At 40.7% G+C, this 18,296-nt stretch overlaps 1 protein-coding gene across 2 annotated transcripts in view; it reads right to left on the bottom strand.

Moving 5' to 3' along the window:
* maea (macrophage erythroblast attacher, E3 ubiquitin ligase) overlaps nucleotides 1-17,192 on the bottom strand; it is a 29,961-nt gene extending 12,769 nt beyond the window's left edge. Inside the window, exons 1-7 of one of the 2 annotated variants that reach the window (XM_061891865.1) lie at nucleotides 17,049-17,141; nucleotides 14,858-14,935; nucleotides 9,975-10,157; nucleotides 6,465-6,668; nucleotides 6,250-6,372; nucleotides 1,726-1,802; nucleotides 1,537-1,645 (exon numbers count right to left, since the gene is read on the bottom strand). In XM_061891865.1, coding sequence (XP_061747849.1) covers nucleotides 1,537-1,645; nucleotides 1,726-1,802; nucleotides 6,250-6,372; nucleotides 6,465-6,668; nucleotides 9,975-10,157; nucleotides 14,858-14,935; nucleotides 17,049-17,117 — 843 coding nt within the window. In that variant the 5' untranslated portion in view covers nucleotides 17,118-17,141. Of the gene's footprint in view, nucleotides 1-1,536; nucleotides 1,646-1,725; nucleotides 1,803-6,249; nucleotides 6,373-6,464; nucleotides 6,669-9,974; nucleotides 10,158-14,857; nucleotides 14,936-17,048 lie in introns of both variants that reach the window. The other variant, XM_061891866.1, reaches the window with a different exon arrangement.
* Nucleotides 17,193-18,296: the final 1,104 nt, after the last annotated feature.

Genomic DNA, 18,296 nt, shown 5'->3' with positions numbered 1-18,296 from the left:
GCCATTTAGCTCTTCATGTTGCTCGGCATGTCTGTTTCTGCCCGGAAAAACACCAGTGATGATGTCAGCGACCAATTTTTACATTTATTTTTGTTGATAACGTTAAAATCGTTGCACCTCTAGCGTGCAGAAGAAACAAGCACCAATACATGTACACGTGTAACGTAGCAGACTGTATTGCAATTAGGGCTGGGCGACATATCGATATATCGCGGGTTTGTCTCTGTGCGATATAGAAAATGACTATATCGTGATATTCAAGTATACGTCCTCACGCAGTTGCTTTTAGCTGCTAGCATTACACTACAGGCTCTTCTCACTTTTTCTTGTGTCTCCTTCTCACAGAGACATAAAACAAGCGCACCTTCTTACATACGTCACATACGTATACGCCCTCGCGGAGCAGAGAGGTAGCAGCATGGGTAATGTTAGCTGTGGTGTGAGTGGTAATATGAGAGAAAGACGGTGCGAATCTGGTAACAAATGAAGGAAGAATTAATTCCCAAGAAAAACAGCAAGGGGTCCATCGTCTGGCGGTGGTTTGGCTTCAAGTGGGAATATGTCGAACGGACAACCGTAGTTTGTCAAGTGTGGGGCAAAAGTGTTGCTACAAAAAGCAGCATTACTGCTATTGTGTAGCACCATTTGAAAAGTCACCCGCTAGAGAATGAGGAATGCTTGAAACTCCGCATGTCAACATCTCGGCTGGTGCCACACCCCAAAAAAATGCCTACGCAACTATTTACACATCAACACCGTATGAAAATAATTGTCAACAACAGAAGGAGACAACGTCCGCAGGAACCTACCACATAGCGAAGGACATAAACTATTTGATTTCCTATTATGCAGCTCATTTTTATTTGGCAGTTATTGAAATATCTTGTGTGACATCATGCACAAAAGTGCACTTTATATGTTTTAAACTATTGTAGTGGTGTTCTGTACAAAAAGTGCACTTTCATTTAGTGTTGTTTTGATATGTCATCTTACTGACATCATGCACTAAAGTGCACTCATAGCTTGTTTTAAAATGTCTCTGACAATCTTGCACTTTGTTTTGAATGTTTGTGCCACGGCTTAATAACTGTTTAATAAACACTGTGTTGGTAAATTGACTTAGTTGTGATTTCCCACTCTGCATGAAAGGAGCATATATTAATGCAGTATGAAGAAGAATGTTTTAATGTAGACACATAGAATCATCATACTGCTGTGATTATATGCAACAAGTGTTCATTCAAGGCTAAGGCAAAATATCCAGATATATATTGTGAATCGTGACATGGCTTAAAAATATTAAGATATTACAAAAATACCATTTCGTGGCATACGTCCATAAAAAAAAAAAAGTACCGTCATTTTTGAAAAGCAGTATAGAACTGTGTACTTGATTAGTAACAGTATACAGTACAACCCTATTATTGATGAATAAAATGAGAATAAAATGGTAGGGGGAACACGAGCATTGATATGCGCTTGATTGTCAGACTCACATGGAAACGCCCACATTAAACCCTAAGGTGACTATGTTACCTTGTACGGGGAGATGTGTGTATCTGAGGGGAAGGCCAGCATGCCCATCACCTGCCGAACTTCATCCAACTGTCCGCCTTCTGCTTGGCTGAAGTGTTTCCTCGCATGTCTGATGCACACGAGCATGTACAAATTAGTGTGAAAACAATGACTTTAAAAGTGGTATCTAACACCACCGCATCAAGGTACCTGACGGCATCCATTCGCTTGTTTTGTCTGATCAGCTCGATGAACTCCTGGATCCTCAAACTGAACTCCAGGCAGCTCTGCGAAGGACACGACGCAAAAGTAGCTAACAAAGAGCTCACAAGAATGCAGCGTGTGATAACATTGCTTTATATTCTGGCTCCCACGCACACTAGGAGTCAAATATATTGTACATACAAACACACATATATACTAACACAACACGCACCGTTACTCATACATACAAACGTCCATACATTGGTACCTACGCTCCCACATACATACACAAATACATTACATATCTACATACTCCAAGTCCTTCCATCCATGCGCACATTCACGGTACGAACATACATATACTGTACATATACATTCACTGTACAAACAAACATACATATACTGTACATATACATTCACTGTACAAACAAACATACATATACTGTACATATACATTCACTGTACAAACAAACATACATATACTGTACATATACATTCACTGTACAAACATACATATACTGTACATATACATTCACTGTACAAACAAACATACATATACTGTACATATACATTCACTGTACAAACAAACATACATATACTGTACATATACATTCACTGTACAAACATACATATACTGTACATATACATTCACTGTACAAACAAACATACATATACTGTACATATACAATCACTGTACAAACAAACATACATATACTGTACAAACATTCATATACACATTCTGTTCATATACAAGTACATATACATACATATACTCATGCACATAATCTTGTTTCATTAAACATATATCAATGCTGTTGCCCTAGGGTAAACTGGGTAACACAAGGCATATTGACAGAGCTTAAACCATTGTTATTATGACAATCTACAAGATTAATATAGGTTGCCTCTGTCTCTTCCCTTTCATCTTTCGGTATTCCTTCTTATTTTTTTCTTTTTTTCATTTATTTCGATTTTTTTTATTATCTTTCTAGCTATCATTATATATACGTATCGTTGCATTTGAACAACTTTATTGTTGATAATAGAGGTAATCTATTGGTTTTGTTCATGATCAATAGCGCTTTTTCTCTTGGTATTTGTATTGCTCCAGTTGTAGTGTAAAAATGCTCATTGTCATTACTATATTATTTATTTTACTAACTGCTTATTTGCTATCACTTTTACGATCATATTTGTACATATTATGTATGTGCTGGTGTTGTTCTATTGTTGTTGTTATTTTTGTATTTGCTGTTGTTGTTTTTGTCTCTCTGTCTAATCCCCCTCTTATCCCCACAATTTCCACCTCTGTCTTCCTTTTTTTCCTCTTTCTATCCCCTCCTGTTCCGGCCCGGCTGCACCAAATGATAATATAAATACATTTAATAAAGTCACATTCAAATAAGACAACAAGAGAAGTATCTTACACTTCTCTTTTGTAAAATAAATCTGAACAGCCGATATGGGCATCTACATCAACTATATGATTTGCCTGAGAAGCTGGACAGGACAAAAAAAAATAAATAAAAAAAAAATTAAAAAAAATAAAGAGCTCACAAAAACGCAGCATGTGATAACGTTGCTTTATATTTATTTGCTGCACTGCAATATGTTTTCCAAGCGACAGTTCATCAAAGAAAAGGAAAGCCATCCCCGCAGAGAGGTGAACAAGAGCGCACCGATATTGGCCGCTCTTTTGGGGTCAAGCGCTCGACTGTCGCAGCCATCATTAAGGATGGAGATTATCGAATGCTAGACGGGTCATGGAGCTTGTGTGAATATCCTTCCAAGGTAGCCTGAGACAATATTTTAAGGATGTATAATAGCCTACATGTTGTTCTGTGAATGTACTGTTAATTGTTACGTGTAATTGTATTATTTTACGACAACTTCTACTAACTGTCTAGGAGCTGCAGATGAACACAGCATTTTGGCTTACTCTGGCATAGTGACAGAAATATGTATTAATATGCAATAATAAACAGGATACCATCTATTGCATATTAAAAACCTGTATCGCCTTGCTTTGCAACGCCCCTTGCTGTAGTACAAACAATCACTGGGATAAAAGTAACAAGTTCTGTATTTGTGGCCGTTTTATTTAATTCTTGTATTTAATCTTTGGAGTACGTCATTTCATTTGTCCTTCATGTGTGACTAAAGAGTTCATTTAATTCCATCCTACAAGCCGTCAATCTTAGGTGTTCAATATTTGGTGTTTCCAATCCATTAAGACCCCAAAACCCCACAATTTTCAAGTGGCTGACCGCGCTTCGGTTATTTATTTGGTTATTATTTATCCATCCATTTTCTACCGCTTATTCCCTTTCGGGGTTGCGGGGGGCGCTGGCGCCTATCTCAGCTACAATCGGGCGGAAGGCAGGGTACACCCTGGACAAGTCGCCACCTCATCGCAGGGCCAACACAGATAAATAGACAACATTCACACACTAGGGCCAATTTAGTGTTGCCAATTAACCTATCCCCAGGTGCATGTCTTTGGGAGTGGGAGGAAGCCGGAGTACCCGTAGGGAACCCACGCATTCACGGGGAGAACATGCAAACTCCACACAGAAAGATCCCAACCTGGATTTGAACCCAGGACTTCAGGAACTTCGTCTTGTGAGGCAGACGCACTAACCCCTCTGCCACCGTTTCCAATCCATTAAGGCCCCCTAAACCCCACAATTTTCAAGTGGCTGACCGCGCTTCGGTTATTTATTTGGTTATTATTTATTTTATCTTTATTTTTCTAAAAAAGGGATTAAAGGGGAACTTCACATTTAGGGAGAATTTTGCCTATTATTCACAATCCTTATGTGAGACAAGAACATATATGTTTCTTTTTTTTAATGATTTCTAAATTGTAAAACACTAGCAAGAGCTTGTTCACATTGGTGGTAATGGGATTTGCTTTATTTCGCCAATAAAACACTTTTAAAACATCCAATTTTGAAAACTTTTACATATATACAATTTCATACACATGCTGTTAGTATATATTAGGGTTGTCCCGATACCAATACTTTGGTACCGGTACCAAAATGTATTTAAATATTTTTCGCTACTTTTTAAAATAAAGAGGACATTTGGTTTCATTTACACAAAAGCATCTTACGATGTTACACATATGGCTCTTGTTGCACTCAATGAACAACTGTAGAAGATTACAATAAAAGTTAAAAGGTATTAAACACATCGGGCTTTTCTTGTTGCACGCAAACAATTTACAATATTTACACACTTTTCCTGCCATAGTCAAGCCAAATTCCACAAAAAGTACAGTTCCCTTTTAACACTTTTAATAATATTCACCATAATGCATTTTTTAATGGTAAGCATTCAAGTTCCATCCATCTAGTTCCGCTATCCAAGTTTGCCTCGCACGGTGCACAAGCCTAAGCAGAGAAGCCCAGACTCCCATCTCACCGGCCACTTCATCCTGCTCAACCCGGGATGTACCGAGGCGTTCCCAGGCAAGCTGGGAGATAGTCTCTCCAGTGTGTCCCAAGTCTTCTTCGTAGCCGCCTACAGGTCGGACGTATCCTAAACAACTTCCCATGGAGGCATCAGACAGCTATGTGTTTGTAAGTTTAGATGTGTTGCTTCTTAACAGTGGTATGCCGTAAGGGCCAGCAAGGCCTTCTCGGCTGGCCTAACATAAATCATGACCATAGATTAATAAAAGCCAGTTTTAAAGTATTCATCATATTCTCTTCATGTCTTATTAAGCTTCAGTGTTGCTTGTTTTTACCTCAAGAGTTTTTGTCCAATCAGAATTCAGATAGCTTGTCACCAGCGCTGTGTGAATTCTGCCGGATAGACAGTTGTGATTGCCAATCAGATCACGAGTGGTTGACCATAGCCCATATAGGTAGCCTTATGCTAAACGTGAAAGTGATTGGATTTTCACTTGTCGATCCCAAATTGAAATTTTCAAAAAGCAGGAAGGGGCAACGGAGCCGTACAGACAAATCATCGGTTCTCACTTTTTTAACTCACAAAGAAAAAGTTCAAATATTTTCTTTCTTTATTTTTCCACATTTAATATGTCTTTTACAATTAATTTAATTTTGACAGTACCATGTAAGGTATGTTTTAAATGCTGATTCATTGATTTTTACATGTGCCGACATATAGCCTGTTTTGCACAGTTTTGGTGATTCAACGCACAGTCTTGCACAATTCTTTTTGTATAGCATTTCATGTCATAAATTATGGTATTTTGAGAGGTATTTATTAAACTCAGACTAAGTAGGACATCTCTGAAGGCCTAGGTGGGAAACGCACAGCCTGCCACTGCTTCTTTGATATCATGTTAGTATTTAAGCTCACGGGCTGGTGGCAGTCAATCTGTATGTTTATCAAATGGCAGTTATCAAACAAGGTTTTTATATCATTTGAATATAAAACCGTAATACTAACTGTCAGGAGTTTTAATGCGGTTGTCATTATTACCTTTTATTGTTACCTACAAGCCTTGAAAAATTATTTTGCAACTTGTCAAGTTTAAAAGGAAAACAAAGAGACCTTCATCTTGCGAAGGCGGGACTTGTTGTCATGGCACCAAGCTAAGCAGGTGGCGGTCTCCTGCCTCTCCAGGGATTCCTCCACCTCTTTTGCAGTGAGGAACATCTCAATGTTGACAAGATCCTGAAAAATGAGGGTAGATATATCCAATAGCTTGAGACAAAGTCGCTTTGTGCTCTGGTGAACAACTCTATAAGTGAGCCAGGCGGAGTCACCTCGATGCCGCTCTGTCTGGCCAGCTTGACGGCGGTGTTGTAGTAGCCGCAGCGGAGCAGGTGCTCCACCATCATGCGGTCCATGCGCTTCTTCTTCCACAAGTTGACCGAGGCCGGCTGGTCGCTGCTGTGCTCCTTCAAGTGCTCGATGCGGCGCTTGCACAGCTTGGCGCTCTCATCCTCTGCTTGGATGGACTCGGCAGCCTGTGGGTGACGCAGAGCGAAAAGACCCGTTAAAGAACATGTGAAAAAAAACTGTGAAAACTGTGTAGGTGGGATCGTAACATCGTGTACGGAGGTGATACACCCGCATGTAAGGATGTATATTGTTAAGTTAAAGTACCAATTATACACAGTAGGTGTGGTGAAATGGGAGGTAAGGGGAGCAGTGAGCAGCAGCGGTGGCCGCGCCCTGAAATCATTTTTGGTGATTTAACCCAGTGTTTTTCAACCACTGTGCCGCGGCACACTAGTGTTCCGTGAGATAGTCTGGTGTGCCGTGGGTGATTGTCTAATTTCACCTATTTGGGTTAAAAATAATTTTTGAAAACCAGTAATTATAGTCTGCAAATTATGTGTTGTTGTTGAGTGTCTGTGGAGTAACCGTGTAATACTCTTCCATATCAGTAGGTGGCAGCCGGTAGCTAATTGCTCTGTAGATGTGGGAAACAGCAGGAGGCAGTGTGCAGGTAAAAAGGTGTCTAATGCTCCTAGGAAGGCATTAAACGAAACTAAAACTGAAATGGTTACAAAGTAAACAAAAACAGAATGCTGGACGACAGCAAAGACTTACTGTACAGCAAAGACGGCGTCCACAATGTTATTCCGAACATCACATGACAATCAACAATGTCTCCGCAAAGAAGGATAAAAACAACTTAAATAGTCTTGATTGCTAAAACAAAGCAGATGCGGGAAATATTGCTCAAAGGAAGACATGAAACTGCTACAGGGAAATACCAAAAAAAGAGAAAAAGTCACCAAAATAGGAGCGCAAGACAAGAAATAAAATATTACACACGGGAAAACAGCAAAAACCTCAAAATAAGTCACGGCGTGATGTGACAGGTTGTCACAGTACACCTACTTTGAGACAAGAGCTATAGCGATGCACGCTTGGTTATGGTTTGAAGTCATATCCAACAATTTCGACAACTTTTTACTGTCAACTGAGTTTCGTTTTTTAATGATTTCTGCTGGTGGTGTGCCTCCGGATTTTTCCCAACGCAAAAAAATGTGCCTTGGCTCAAAAAACATTGAAAAACACTGATTTAACCCCCAATTCCAACCCTTCATTCTGAGTGCCCAGCAGGGAGGTAATGGTTCCCATTTTTATAATCTTTGGTAAGACCCGGTCGGGGTTTGAACTCACAATTTACCAATCTCGAGGCGGACACTCCAACCACAAGGCCACTGAGTAGGTCGTCAAGAGTTTATCGGTACGATACCCTCTCAATATTCCTTATTAATGCCGGTATAGCCCATACTCTTATCAATACTAAATGTAATTTGTGGAAATATAGATGGGAAAAAATACATTTTCATTAGCAATTATATTAGCACAAGAGCTTGAACCAGGGACGGCGTGGCGCAGTGGAAGAGTGGCCGTGCGCAACCCGAGGGTCCCTGGTTCAAATCCCACCTAGTACCAACCTCGTCACGTCCGTTGTGTCCTGAGCAAGACACTTCACCCTTGCTCCTGATAGGTGCTGGTTGGCGCCTTGCATGGCAGCTCCCTCCATCAGTGTGTGAATGTGTGTGTGAATGGGTAAATGTGGAAGTAGTGTCAAAGCGCTTTGAGTACCTTGAAGTACTCAAAGCGCTATACAAGTACAACCCATTTATTTATTTATTCAAGCCCTCCAACACGATGCAATGTAACATCTCACAGAAGGGAAGTATTTTATCAACATGTTTTTGTTTTAGTCGTAAACAAGTCAACTATGTGTGCATTGCTAGTTGAAATGCAGTTATGTCATTTTCTTGGAAAGACCACACAAATCCATCACTCTGTTTCGATTCATTACAATTATACTTAGCTGGAAATATTCATATACGGCAAGCATGTGCAGAGCACAAACCTTTTTCATGATATATCATATAAATCAATTAGCATGTTTTGGCTGTGCATTTTAGAACAATAGGAATTGGTATTTGTGTTTAGGTTGCACACAAACTTATTTGAGAGACAAATCGGAAGCCATATTGACTGTTAACAGCTACCAGTGTATGTGTGTGTGTGTGTGTGTGTGTGTGTGTAGTGTGTATTTAACGAATGAAAACACTCGGTGAGCAAATGTAATGCTGGGATCGTTCAGTTTGTGGTCAAGAGACAGAACGAACTGAAACACATTTAGGCCAAATGTGTTTTAATGACACAAAAACACGGCGTAAAGGAGTGAAACCAGACGGCGACCAGGGATCTGTCAGTCACAGCAGGACGCTATCTTGCTTCAAAGCAAATTTGGGGATTATCATATTAGCTAAATTTTTCACTTTGAGTGGATTAATATTGGCCTGTAGATTATTGGATCGCTAGGACAACGGATGATTAAAACGCGGTTGGGACTTGTCGTTAGCAAAGTGTGTTGACTTCAAACTGACAAAGTGTGCTTGACTTTGAGGAACTTTTGAGGGGGAAATAATGTGTTACAAACTTTTGTGTGGTGTTGCTTCCTTATTTGTCATTATTCCAAGCTAATTTTATTGTGTAGCTGTAGCAGCTGAACTGAATGTGACAGTGTGTCAAAATAACATCAGTCAGCTGGAGAAAAAGTTAGTCCAGAACCTTTACGGTCCTCTTGGACCCACCTAATTTGGAACAGGTACCCAAAATTATTAGCACTTGGTACACATCCCTACTTGCATGAGCACAGGACGATGACAAAAGGTATTATGGAAGTACTAAATTCAAGTGTTACTCGTAAACATATTTTTACTGTGCTACATTGCCAATTATTGGCAATGTAGATATTCAGGAGATAGCAAAAAGCCGCTGCCTGACCAGGGCTCAGAAAATCTGCAGAGACTCCTCCCAGCCCCACCAAGGACTGTTTTCACTGCTGGACTCTAGAAAGAGGTTCCGCAGCCTCCATAGCAGAACCTCCAAGTTCTGTAACAGCTTCTTGCCTCAGACCGTGAGACTCTTGAACTCAACATAATAATCCCCTCAATTCCCCCAAAAATGGATTAACTCGCTGGAATATAAAGACAATATAACCTACATCCATAAATGTGGATGCATATGCAACAGTGCAATATATTTATCTGTACAGTAAACTATTTTTTTCTGCACCTTATTGCTTTTTTATCCTGCACTACCATGAGCTAATGCAATGAAATGTTGTTCTTATTTGTACTGTAAAGTTCAAATTTGAATGACATTAATAAGTAAGTCTAAGTACATCCACAATAATAAAGATTGTTAAAAATAATTGTATTTGCCACCAAGCTAGTTCAATTATTTTTCTAATACAAGACATTTGTGCAGGGGAACCTAGTATGTGTCACCTTTCGCTTCAGGGCGCTGAGTTTCTCCACCACGCCGTCCAGCAGGGACACCACGGAGTCCACCACTGGGAAGCTGCTGAGCGTCTTTTCCAGCTCGGCGACCACCATGGTCACGTGACTCGTCTCCCTGTCGATATTCTTCTGGGCAGCTCGGAAGCGTTTGTTCAGAGTCTCGTAGGGCACCTGCAACACCACAACCAGCAGGGAGGAGGTGAATGTTTATCAGTGTGGTACCGCAACATGGAGACAAATAGAAGCTTCATTTCTAAGTACCTGACATTTTTAAACTGATTCATTTCACCCACTGGCTCTAATGCATCACAACTAACCACTGGCGCTCATGCTCGGTAATAAAACAAAAATTAGGACCGTGAGCTGTTCTTTTCTAGTTTTTTACATTCATTCTTACTTGAAGAAAACTGAAACCAAGTGAGCTTTGGAAAATGTGTGCTATTATCATTTTGGAAGAATGATAAGAAAATGGATTAATTTATTAATAGGTATTGTATTGGAGATTAGGCAAATAGTAATGTAGGAAACATGTGCGATAACATTAAAGACAACATTTTCCTTTTTCATGGATTCAGGAACTAAGACCAGGTCCTGTAAATAAGCCAACTCCTAGTTCAAAGCAAAAAAAATTTTTTTTTCCTATGTTTGGAAAATCATATTAGTAGTACAGTATTCTAATTTTTTAACCAAAATATTAAAGTCTATGAAAAATATCACTAAACACTCTCAAGAACTTGCATCATCTGCAACGGACATGACTTTTTTTGCCGTTTTGTTAGAGATACAAATATACATTTTTAGGTTTGAAGACCAAAAAAGACTAGTTTGGATCTTTAAGGGGAGCTGCTATCAAAAAACAGCTTTTCTTACCTATTGGCACCTATTTGTGTGTATTTGGGATTTGCATAAGTCCCCAATATTTGAAATGAAACCATGCAGGCAAACCATCTTGCTTTCATTCATACTCTCTCCAAATGAGCTGTTTGGAATTTGCCCCAATTATGACATCTCACAAAAGTGCTTTGCACGAGTCCATTGTAGCCCAAAGTTGTAGTCAATAAGATCCTTCTTATTTCTCTATCCTCTTGTTGTGGGGCAGACTGGCTCGTACATGTACATGTATCATCCACCAGTTTAGTTAATCTTTATTTAAAAGGGAACATGCACTTAAAGACAAATCTTCTGCACCACATTATAACTAAATAGCTCATTTCCATCTGCAGTCCTTGGCTACCTAAATTTAAGGAATACAAAAATCATGCAATAAAATTATGAAAATAAATCCTACTATAGCATGTAGTCAAATTAAGAAAAGTCATAAAATGCCCTTTCTTGGACAGATACTTATTGTACAATACAACCACACCTCATTTACATCATCACACAGAAAACACATGCTCTTGTTCACATATGTCATCATTTGTAAAAACAACCATGATTTTAACAGACACACCTCACAGTTTACAACAAAAATGCTCTCATGGATAAATATAATACACATGAAGTTGATGTGCCAATCATAGTCTCCACCTTAGTGACCGTGTGAGCAGCTTTGCTTGCTCCAAAGCCACTTTTTAACATATATTCTAAATGAAGAGTAATCTGTTAGACTTTTCAAGTTTGTTGTGACGCCGTTTCATTCCTTTATCGCTTTGTATGAAAAGGCTGATTGTGCAAACGATGTTTTACATCTGGGTACGCTACACCGCCCTCTGGCTTGTGTTTCTAGTTGTCACAGCAGATGTAAACTGGATAAAGTGCTTAAGTGGTGCTGGTGCAGTGTTATTTAGGATTCGATGGGCAATTTGTATTGATGCTAATCTTTAAATGTTAGCTAAATTTAACAATCTATATTTTTGGAGACAGTGATGGTGATGTTTTGGTTTTCGGTCAAGGATTCGGAGCAATTGTTTGTGCAAAGTTTCCAATGGCCTCAGTCATTTTGCTTGCCTGCGACCAACATGTTATACAATAAAATGTTGGTCGCGCTGCCATTGCTTGTACAAAACAGCGAATTGTTGAAACTTAATAAGTCTGTAGATTCCATATGGAAGTGCTAGCAACTACAACAAAGATGGCGAGAAGACAGTCAAAGTGGAGGCATGTAAGCAAGACCATCTACAAACAGCGCATCCTAAAGAGAATGTCACAAAAGCAGCTTGAAGATGGCCTGTAAAACATAATCTATGCAACATTTTGACCAACGAATCACTGTTACAAGGAAATGTTTTAAATGTAGAAAAAAAAAGGGGGAACTGAATTTTTTAATTGTCTCTCATTCAAAATTACCTACTTAGTGGCCTAGTGGTTAGAGCAGGGGTGCCCATTACGTCGATCGCAAGCTACCAGTCGACCGCGGGGGGTGTGTCAGTCGATCTCCAGCCAGGCTTTTAAAAAAAATAGACCTAAAAATGAGTGATCATCAATCTTCAGCAAGACGTCACTTAAATGACATTCACGGTACCGGAGGGTCTTGTGAGATGACGCTGGCTGCTGCAAGATCATTATTATGAAAATATGACCGAGAGGAAGGCGAGAAACACTTTTTATTTCAACAGACTCTCGCGCCGTACCTTCCGTCAAAACTCTAAAGGCCGACTGCACATTTCCTATCTTCACAATAAAAGCCCTGCTTCATGCTGCCTGCGCTAACTAAATACAGAGTCTCGGAAAAATGGCGTGCACAAGCGAGCCCTCAGAAAGCTGGCGTGCACATCACTTGTGCACGCCAGCTTTCTGAGACTCTTTAGAGTTTTGACGGAAGGGATGGCGCGAAAGTCTGTTGAAATAAAAAGTGTTTCTCACCTTCCTCTCTGTCATTTTTTCATAATAATGAACTGGCAGCAGCCAGCGTCATCTCACAAGACCCTCGGGTGCCGTGAATGTCAATCAAGCAAGCTACATAATTTGCCGCCAATGTTTTTCTTGTAAAGTGTATGGAAGCTGGATGAATTAGATGCCAAAAACCAACCACTTTCATGTGGTATTGTACAGAAAGGACAACTTTTTTTCTCCTCCATTTGAAAATGTGGGCGTTATCATCATTACTGTCTGATTCCAATCAATGCAAGTCATCAGAATCAGGTAATACACCAACTTATATTCTTGTCTTCGTGAAAGAAAGACATCTATATGTGTTACACATGCTTGTATTATCATTAAACACATTTAACTTGTTTACAAAAATGTCTCTTTCATAAATAAATAAATATAAATGATATATATAAATGAGGTAGATCCCCTCGAGTTGGTCAATTGAAAAGAAGCTCACCTGCAGAAAAAGTGTGGGCACCCCTGGGTTAGAGTATCCGCCCTCAGATCGGTAGGTTGGGAGTTCAAACCCCGGCCGAGTCATACCAAAGACTATTAAAATGTGACCCATTACCTTGCTGCTTAGCACTAAGCATCAAGGGTTGGAATTGGGGGTTAAATCACCACAAATGACTCCCGGGCGCGGCACCGCTGCTGCCCACTGCTGCCCACTGCTCCCCCTCACCTCCCAGGGGGTGAACAAGGGTGATGGGTCAAATGCAGAGGACAAATTTCGCCACACCTGGTGTGTGTGTGTGTGACAATCATTAGTACTTTAACTTTAAAATCACGAGACAAGAACACACATTGTAGCCTTTAAAGTCCTCTAAGCTACATCCGGGCGGAAGGCGGGGTACACCCTGGACAAGTTACCGCCTCATCACAGATTAATGTAAGATAACATTAAGGACATAATTTTCTCTTTTCATGGCTTTGGGAACTAAGACCAGATCCTTTCAAGGAGCCAGCTCCCAGGTCAGGCAGCAACTATTGATTTTCCACTGTATGGAAAAATCACATTGTTTCCCTTTTTTACATCCAAATATAAGCCTATAAAAATATAACAAAAAAAACTATATATCCTCCTAAAAACTAGCACCATCTGCCACAGACTTGTCTTTTGTCTTTTTTGTTAGTTACAAAATAAATGATATGAACACCGTTTTTGAACACCAAAAAAGATGCGGGTGGATCTTAACATATATTGCATGGGTAGGGAACCTATGGCTCGGGAGCCAGATGTGGCTCTTTTGATGACTGCATCTGGCTCCCAGATAAATCTGAGCTGACATTGCTTAACACAAGTGTAATTAATAATTCCACTTGTCATTACAGTGTTAAAAATAATGTTCAAAATATAAAACATTCTCATGCATTTTTAATCCATCCATCCGTTTTCTACCACACCTGTTCCAGAAGTTGCGTTAATGTAAGAAGTTAATTATTTATTATTTGTTAGTGTGGGGCTTGCCCTCCTGGGGGTTCTTCAGACCACCAAGCACCGACATGAGAGCCTGTTTCAGGGTTACAATATTGTTTTATTTTTCAATAAGTCTCTCAGTTGCTTTCCAGCAATTGTTGTTTTCTCTTTATAGGGACGGTGTGGCGCAGTGGGATAGTGGCCTTGCGCAACCCGAGGGTCACTGGTTCAAATCCCACCTAGAACCAACCTCGTCACGTCCATTGTGTCCTGAGCAAGACACTTCACCCTTGCTCCTGATGGGTGCTGGTTAGCGCCTTGCGTGGCAGCTCCCTCCATCAGTGTGTGAATGTGTGTGTGAATGGGTAAATGTGGAAGTAGTGTCAAAGCGCTTTGAGTACCTTGAAGGTAGAAAAGCGCTATACAAGTACAACCCATTTATTTATTTTAAATGATAAATGATAAATGGGTTGTACTTTTATAGCAACCTATATTTATCAGATTTATAGCAACTTTTATTTATCTTTCGTTCTTGCTCGCGCTCTGGCTACAGTTCCAATCCCGTCTCTATTCCTGGCTGCTGCTAATAACAGAGCGACAGGTGATTAGATAACAAGGCCCAGGTGGGCCATCTACGCACCTGTCGCTGATTTAGAGGCCGGTCCTGGCACACCGTGGTTTGCTGCAGGCCCGCAGGCCACGCCCCCTCCACAGTTATCTTCAGAATAACAATGTTATTACAAAGAATAAGAGACCTATTATACTCTAGAAATGTTGGTCTTACTTAAAAATGCACGTGTTTAGTTGTGTTCAGTGTTAAAAAAAAAATATGGCTCTTACGGAAATACATTTAGGGGACGGCGTGGCGTAGTGGAAGAGTGGCCGCGCGCAACCCGAGGGTCCTTGGTTCAATCCCCACCTAGTACCAACCTCGTCACATCCGTTGTGTCCTGAGCAAGACACTTCACCCTTGCTCCTGATGGGTGCTGGTTGGCGCCTTGCATGGCAGCTCCCTCCATCAGTGTGTGAATGCGTGTGTGAATGGGTAAATGTGGAAGTAGTGTCAAAGCGCTTTGAGTACCTTGAAGGTCGAAAAGCGCTATACAAGTACAACCCATTTATTTATTTTAAAATATTTGTCTTTTTGGCTCTCTCAGCCAAAAAGGTTCCCGACCCCTGATATATTGTATAGTAGATCAAATAACAATGACTATCAAATTAAATCTGATAAGTGAATGTTTTCTGTGTTGGCCCTGCGATGAGGTGATTTGTCTAGGGTGTAAAATATCCATCCATTTTCTACCGCTTATTCCCTTTCGGGGTCGCGGGGGGCGCTGGCGCCTATCTCAGCTACAATCGGGCGGAAGGCGGGGTACACCCTGGACAAGTCGCCACCTCATCGCAGGGCCAACACAGATAGACAGACAATATTCACACTCACATTCACACACTAGGGCCAATTTAGTGTTGCCAATCAACCTATCCCCAGATGCATGTCTTTGGAGGTGGGAGGAAGCCGGAGTACCCGGAGGGAACCCACGCATTCACGGGGAGAACATGCAAACTCCACACAGAAAGATCCCGAGCCTGGATTTGAACCCAGGACTGCAGGACCTTCGTATTGTGAGGCAGACGCACTAACCCCTCTGCCACCGTGAAGCCCATATTTAGTAAAATATCCATCCATCCATTTTCTACCGCTTATTCCCTTTTGGGGTCGCGGGGGGGGCTGGCGCCAATCTCAGCTACAATCGGGCGGAAGACGAGTGTGAAATATATATATATATATATATATATATATATATATACACACACGGGGGCCTCTTGAATATTCCCCGAGGTCTCAAAGTTGGCAAGTAAGGGGTACACCCTGGACAAGTCGCCACCTAACATGTAAAATCAAGATTTAATTTTTTTTTTTTGATGAGCAACAGCATTTTGTTGCAATGCAACCTGCAGTTGTGACGTCATCTTCACTGAAAACATGCAATCCGCAGATGAGACCCCCCCCCCCCCCCCCACCACCATCCACCCCATTTTGGTGCCAGTTCTAACAGTGCAGATTTAAAATGGATCCCATCCTCATCCTCCTTTCTTGGCTGCAGCATCAAAAGCCAAGACACTTTAAAAAAACACACCACAAAGCCAGACTTCATAACATGTGGTTATTGTGTTGCTACTCACGAAGAGAGAAGCTCCAGGCGAGGGGGAAATAAGGGGAAGCGATCCGTGCTGCTTGGTGTATCGGCGGCGGTGTCGCAGCTAGTTATTGCGGGCGCAGGCGGCTCATTTTCTCCCGCAGGCCATTTTGTGATGCACTGGAAGACTGGCTGTACCCCCGCACGCATGTACGCTATTCTCGCATGTCACTTCGCTGACGTCGCCGAGGTGATCGGCCGCTCTGTATCCGGCCATCCTTGCGGCAGACTTGTCAAAAAGCCATCACAGCGTGACGCCAAAAAGCCAATCAATGATCAACGCAGCCCCCGACCCTCGACAAATAAAGCGACGATCGGCCCGAGTGTGCCATGTTGAAACCCGACGTGTCGTTTGTTCAAACACAATATAATAACAAAGCTGTCAATCCTCATCGCGTAACAACCGGCACACATGGACGGGGAATAGCGCACAGGCTGTCCGAGTAAAGGGCGAGATGTGCGGGGAGAGGACCAGCACGTTAACGGACGTGGACGCTGGAGCTAGCTGGGCTAGCGTTAGCATCCGCTGTCAGGATACATTTGACACACAATAACACTTTCCGCCGCACATTTCGCCCCGACGCCGAAAAACGGCGACGCCGCCGCTTGGTGTCAGTTGGGGCCGGTGTTTACCTTCAAGGTGGGGTATTCTTGGACTTTGAGAGCCATGGAGAGTTGAGATGCTGTCTCCTGCACCGCCATCTTGCTTTGCTGGGCTTTTAAAAAGGAGTTGTTTGTGTTTTTTTTTCTGTCATGTCAGCATGGCTTCGCTGCTCACTACCGCCCCCTGCCGGTATGGTGTCAGCATCGACCTGGGGGGGGGAAAGGTGGTACAATCAAAGGCCTACTGAAATGAGATGTTCTTATTTAAACGGGGATAGCAAGTCTATTTATTTATTTATTTATTTATTTTATTTATTTATTTTTTATTTATTTATTTATTTTTTTTTTTTTAATTTATACTACCATATTGTATATGCACCTTAGGAGGAGCTGCTCCAATTTCGTTGTTCTTTGAACCTGTTCATTGCAATAATGACAATAAAACTCTATTCTATTCTATTCTATTCTATTTTATGTGTCATACTTGATCATTTCGCGATATTGCCATATTTTTGCTGAAAGGATTTTGTAGAGCAGTGGTTCTCAAATGGGGGTACTTGCCAAGGGGTACGTGAGATTTTTTAAAAAATATTCTAAAAATAGCAACAATTAAAACATCCTTTATAAATATATTTATTGAATAATACAAAATATGAACTTAAAAAAAAATACAACAATGCAATATTCAGTGTTGACAGCTAGATTTTTTGTGGACATGTTCCATAAATATTGATGTTAAAGATTTATTTTTTTGTAAAGAAATGTTTAGAATGAAGTTGATGAATCCAGATGGATCTCTATTACAATCCCCAAAGAGGGCACTTTAAGTTGATGATTACTTCTATGTGTAGAAATATTTATTTATAGTTGAATCACTTGCTTATTTTTCAACAATTTTTTAGTTATTTTTATATCTTTTTTTCCAAATAGCTCAAGAAAGACCACTACAAATGAGCAAAATTTAGTTATACAATTCAATAAATCAGAATGTGATGACATATTGCTGTATTTTACTCCTTTATCTCTTTTTTTTTTTTTTACCAAAAATGCTTTCCTCTGATTAGGGGGTACTTGAATTAAAAAAATGTCCACAGGGGGTACATCACTGAAAAAAGGTTGAGAACCACTGCAGTAGAGAACATCGACGATAAAGTTCGCAACTTTTGGTGCTGATAAAAAAGCCTTGCCTGTACCGGAATTAGCAGATGATATGCGCGTGATGTCATGGGTTGTGGAATTCCTCACATTGTTTACAATCATGGTCACCAGCAGCAAGAG

This window comes from Nerophis ophidion, linkage group LG29, assembly GCF_033978795.1.
Source record: "Nerophis ophidion isolate RoL-2023_Sa linkage group LG29, RoL_Noph_v1.0, whole genome shotgun sequence".
In the NCBI taxonomy this organism is placed as follows: domain Eukaryota; kingdom Metazoa; phylum Chordata; class Actinopteri; order Syngnathiformes; family Syngnathidae; genus Nerophis; species Nerophis ophidion.
This window is presented reverse-complemented; position numbering and strand designations above follow the sequence as displayed.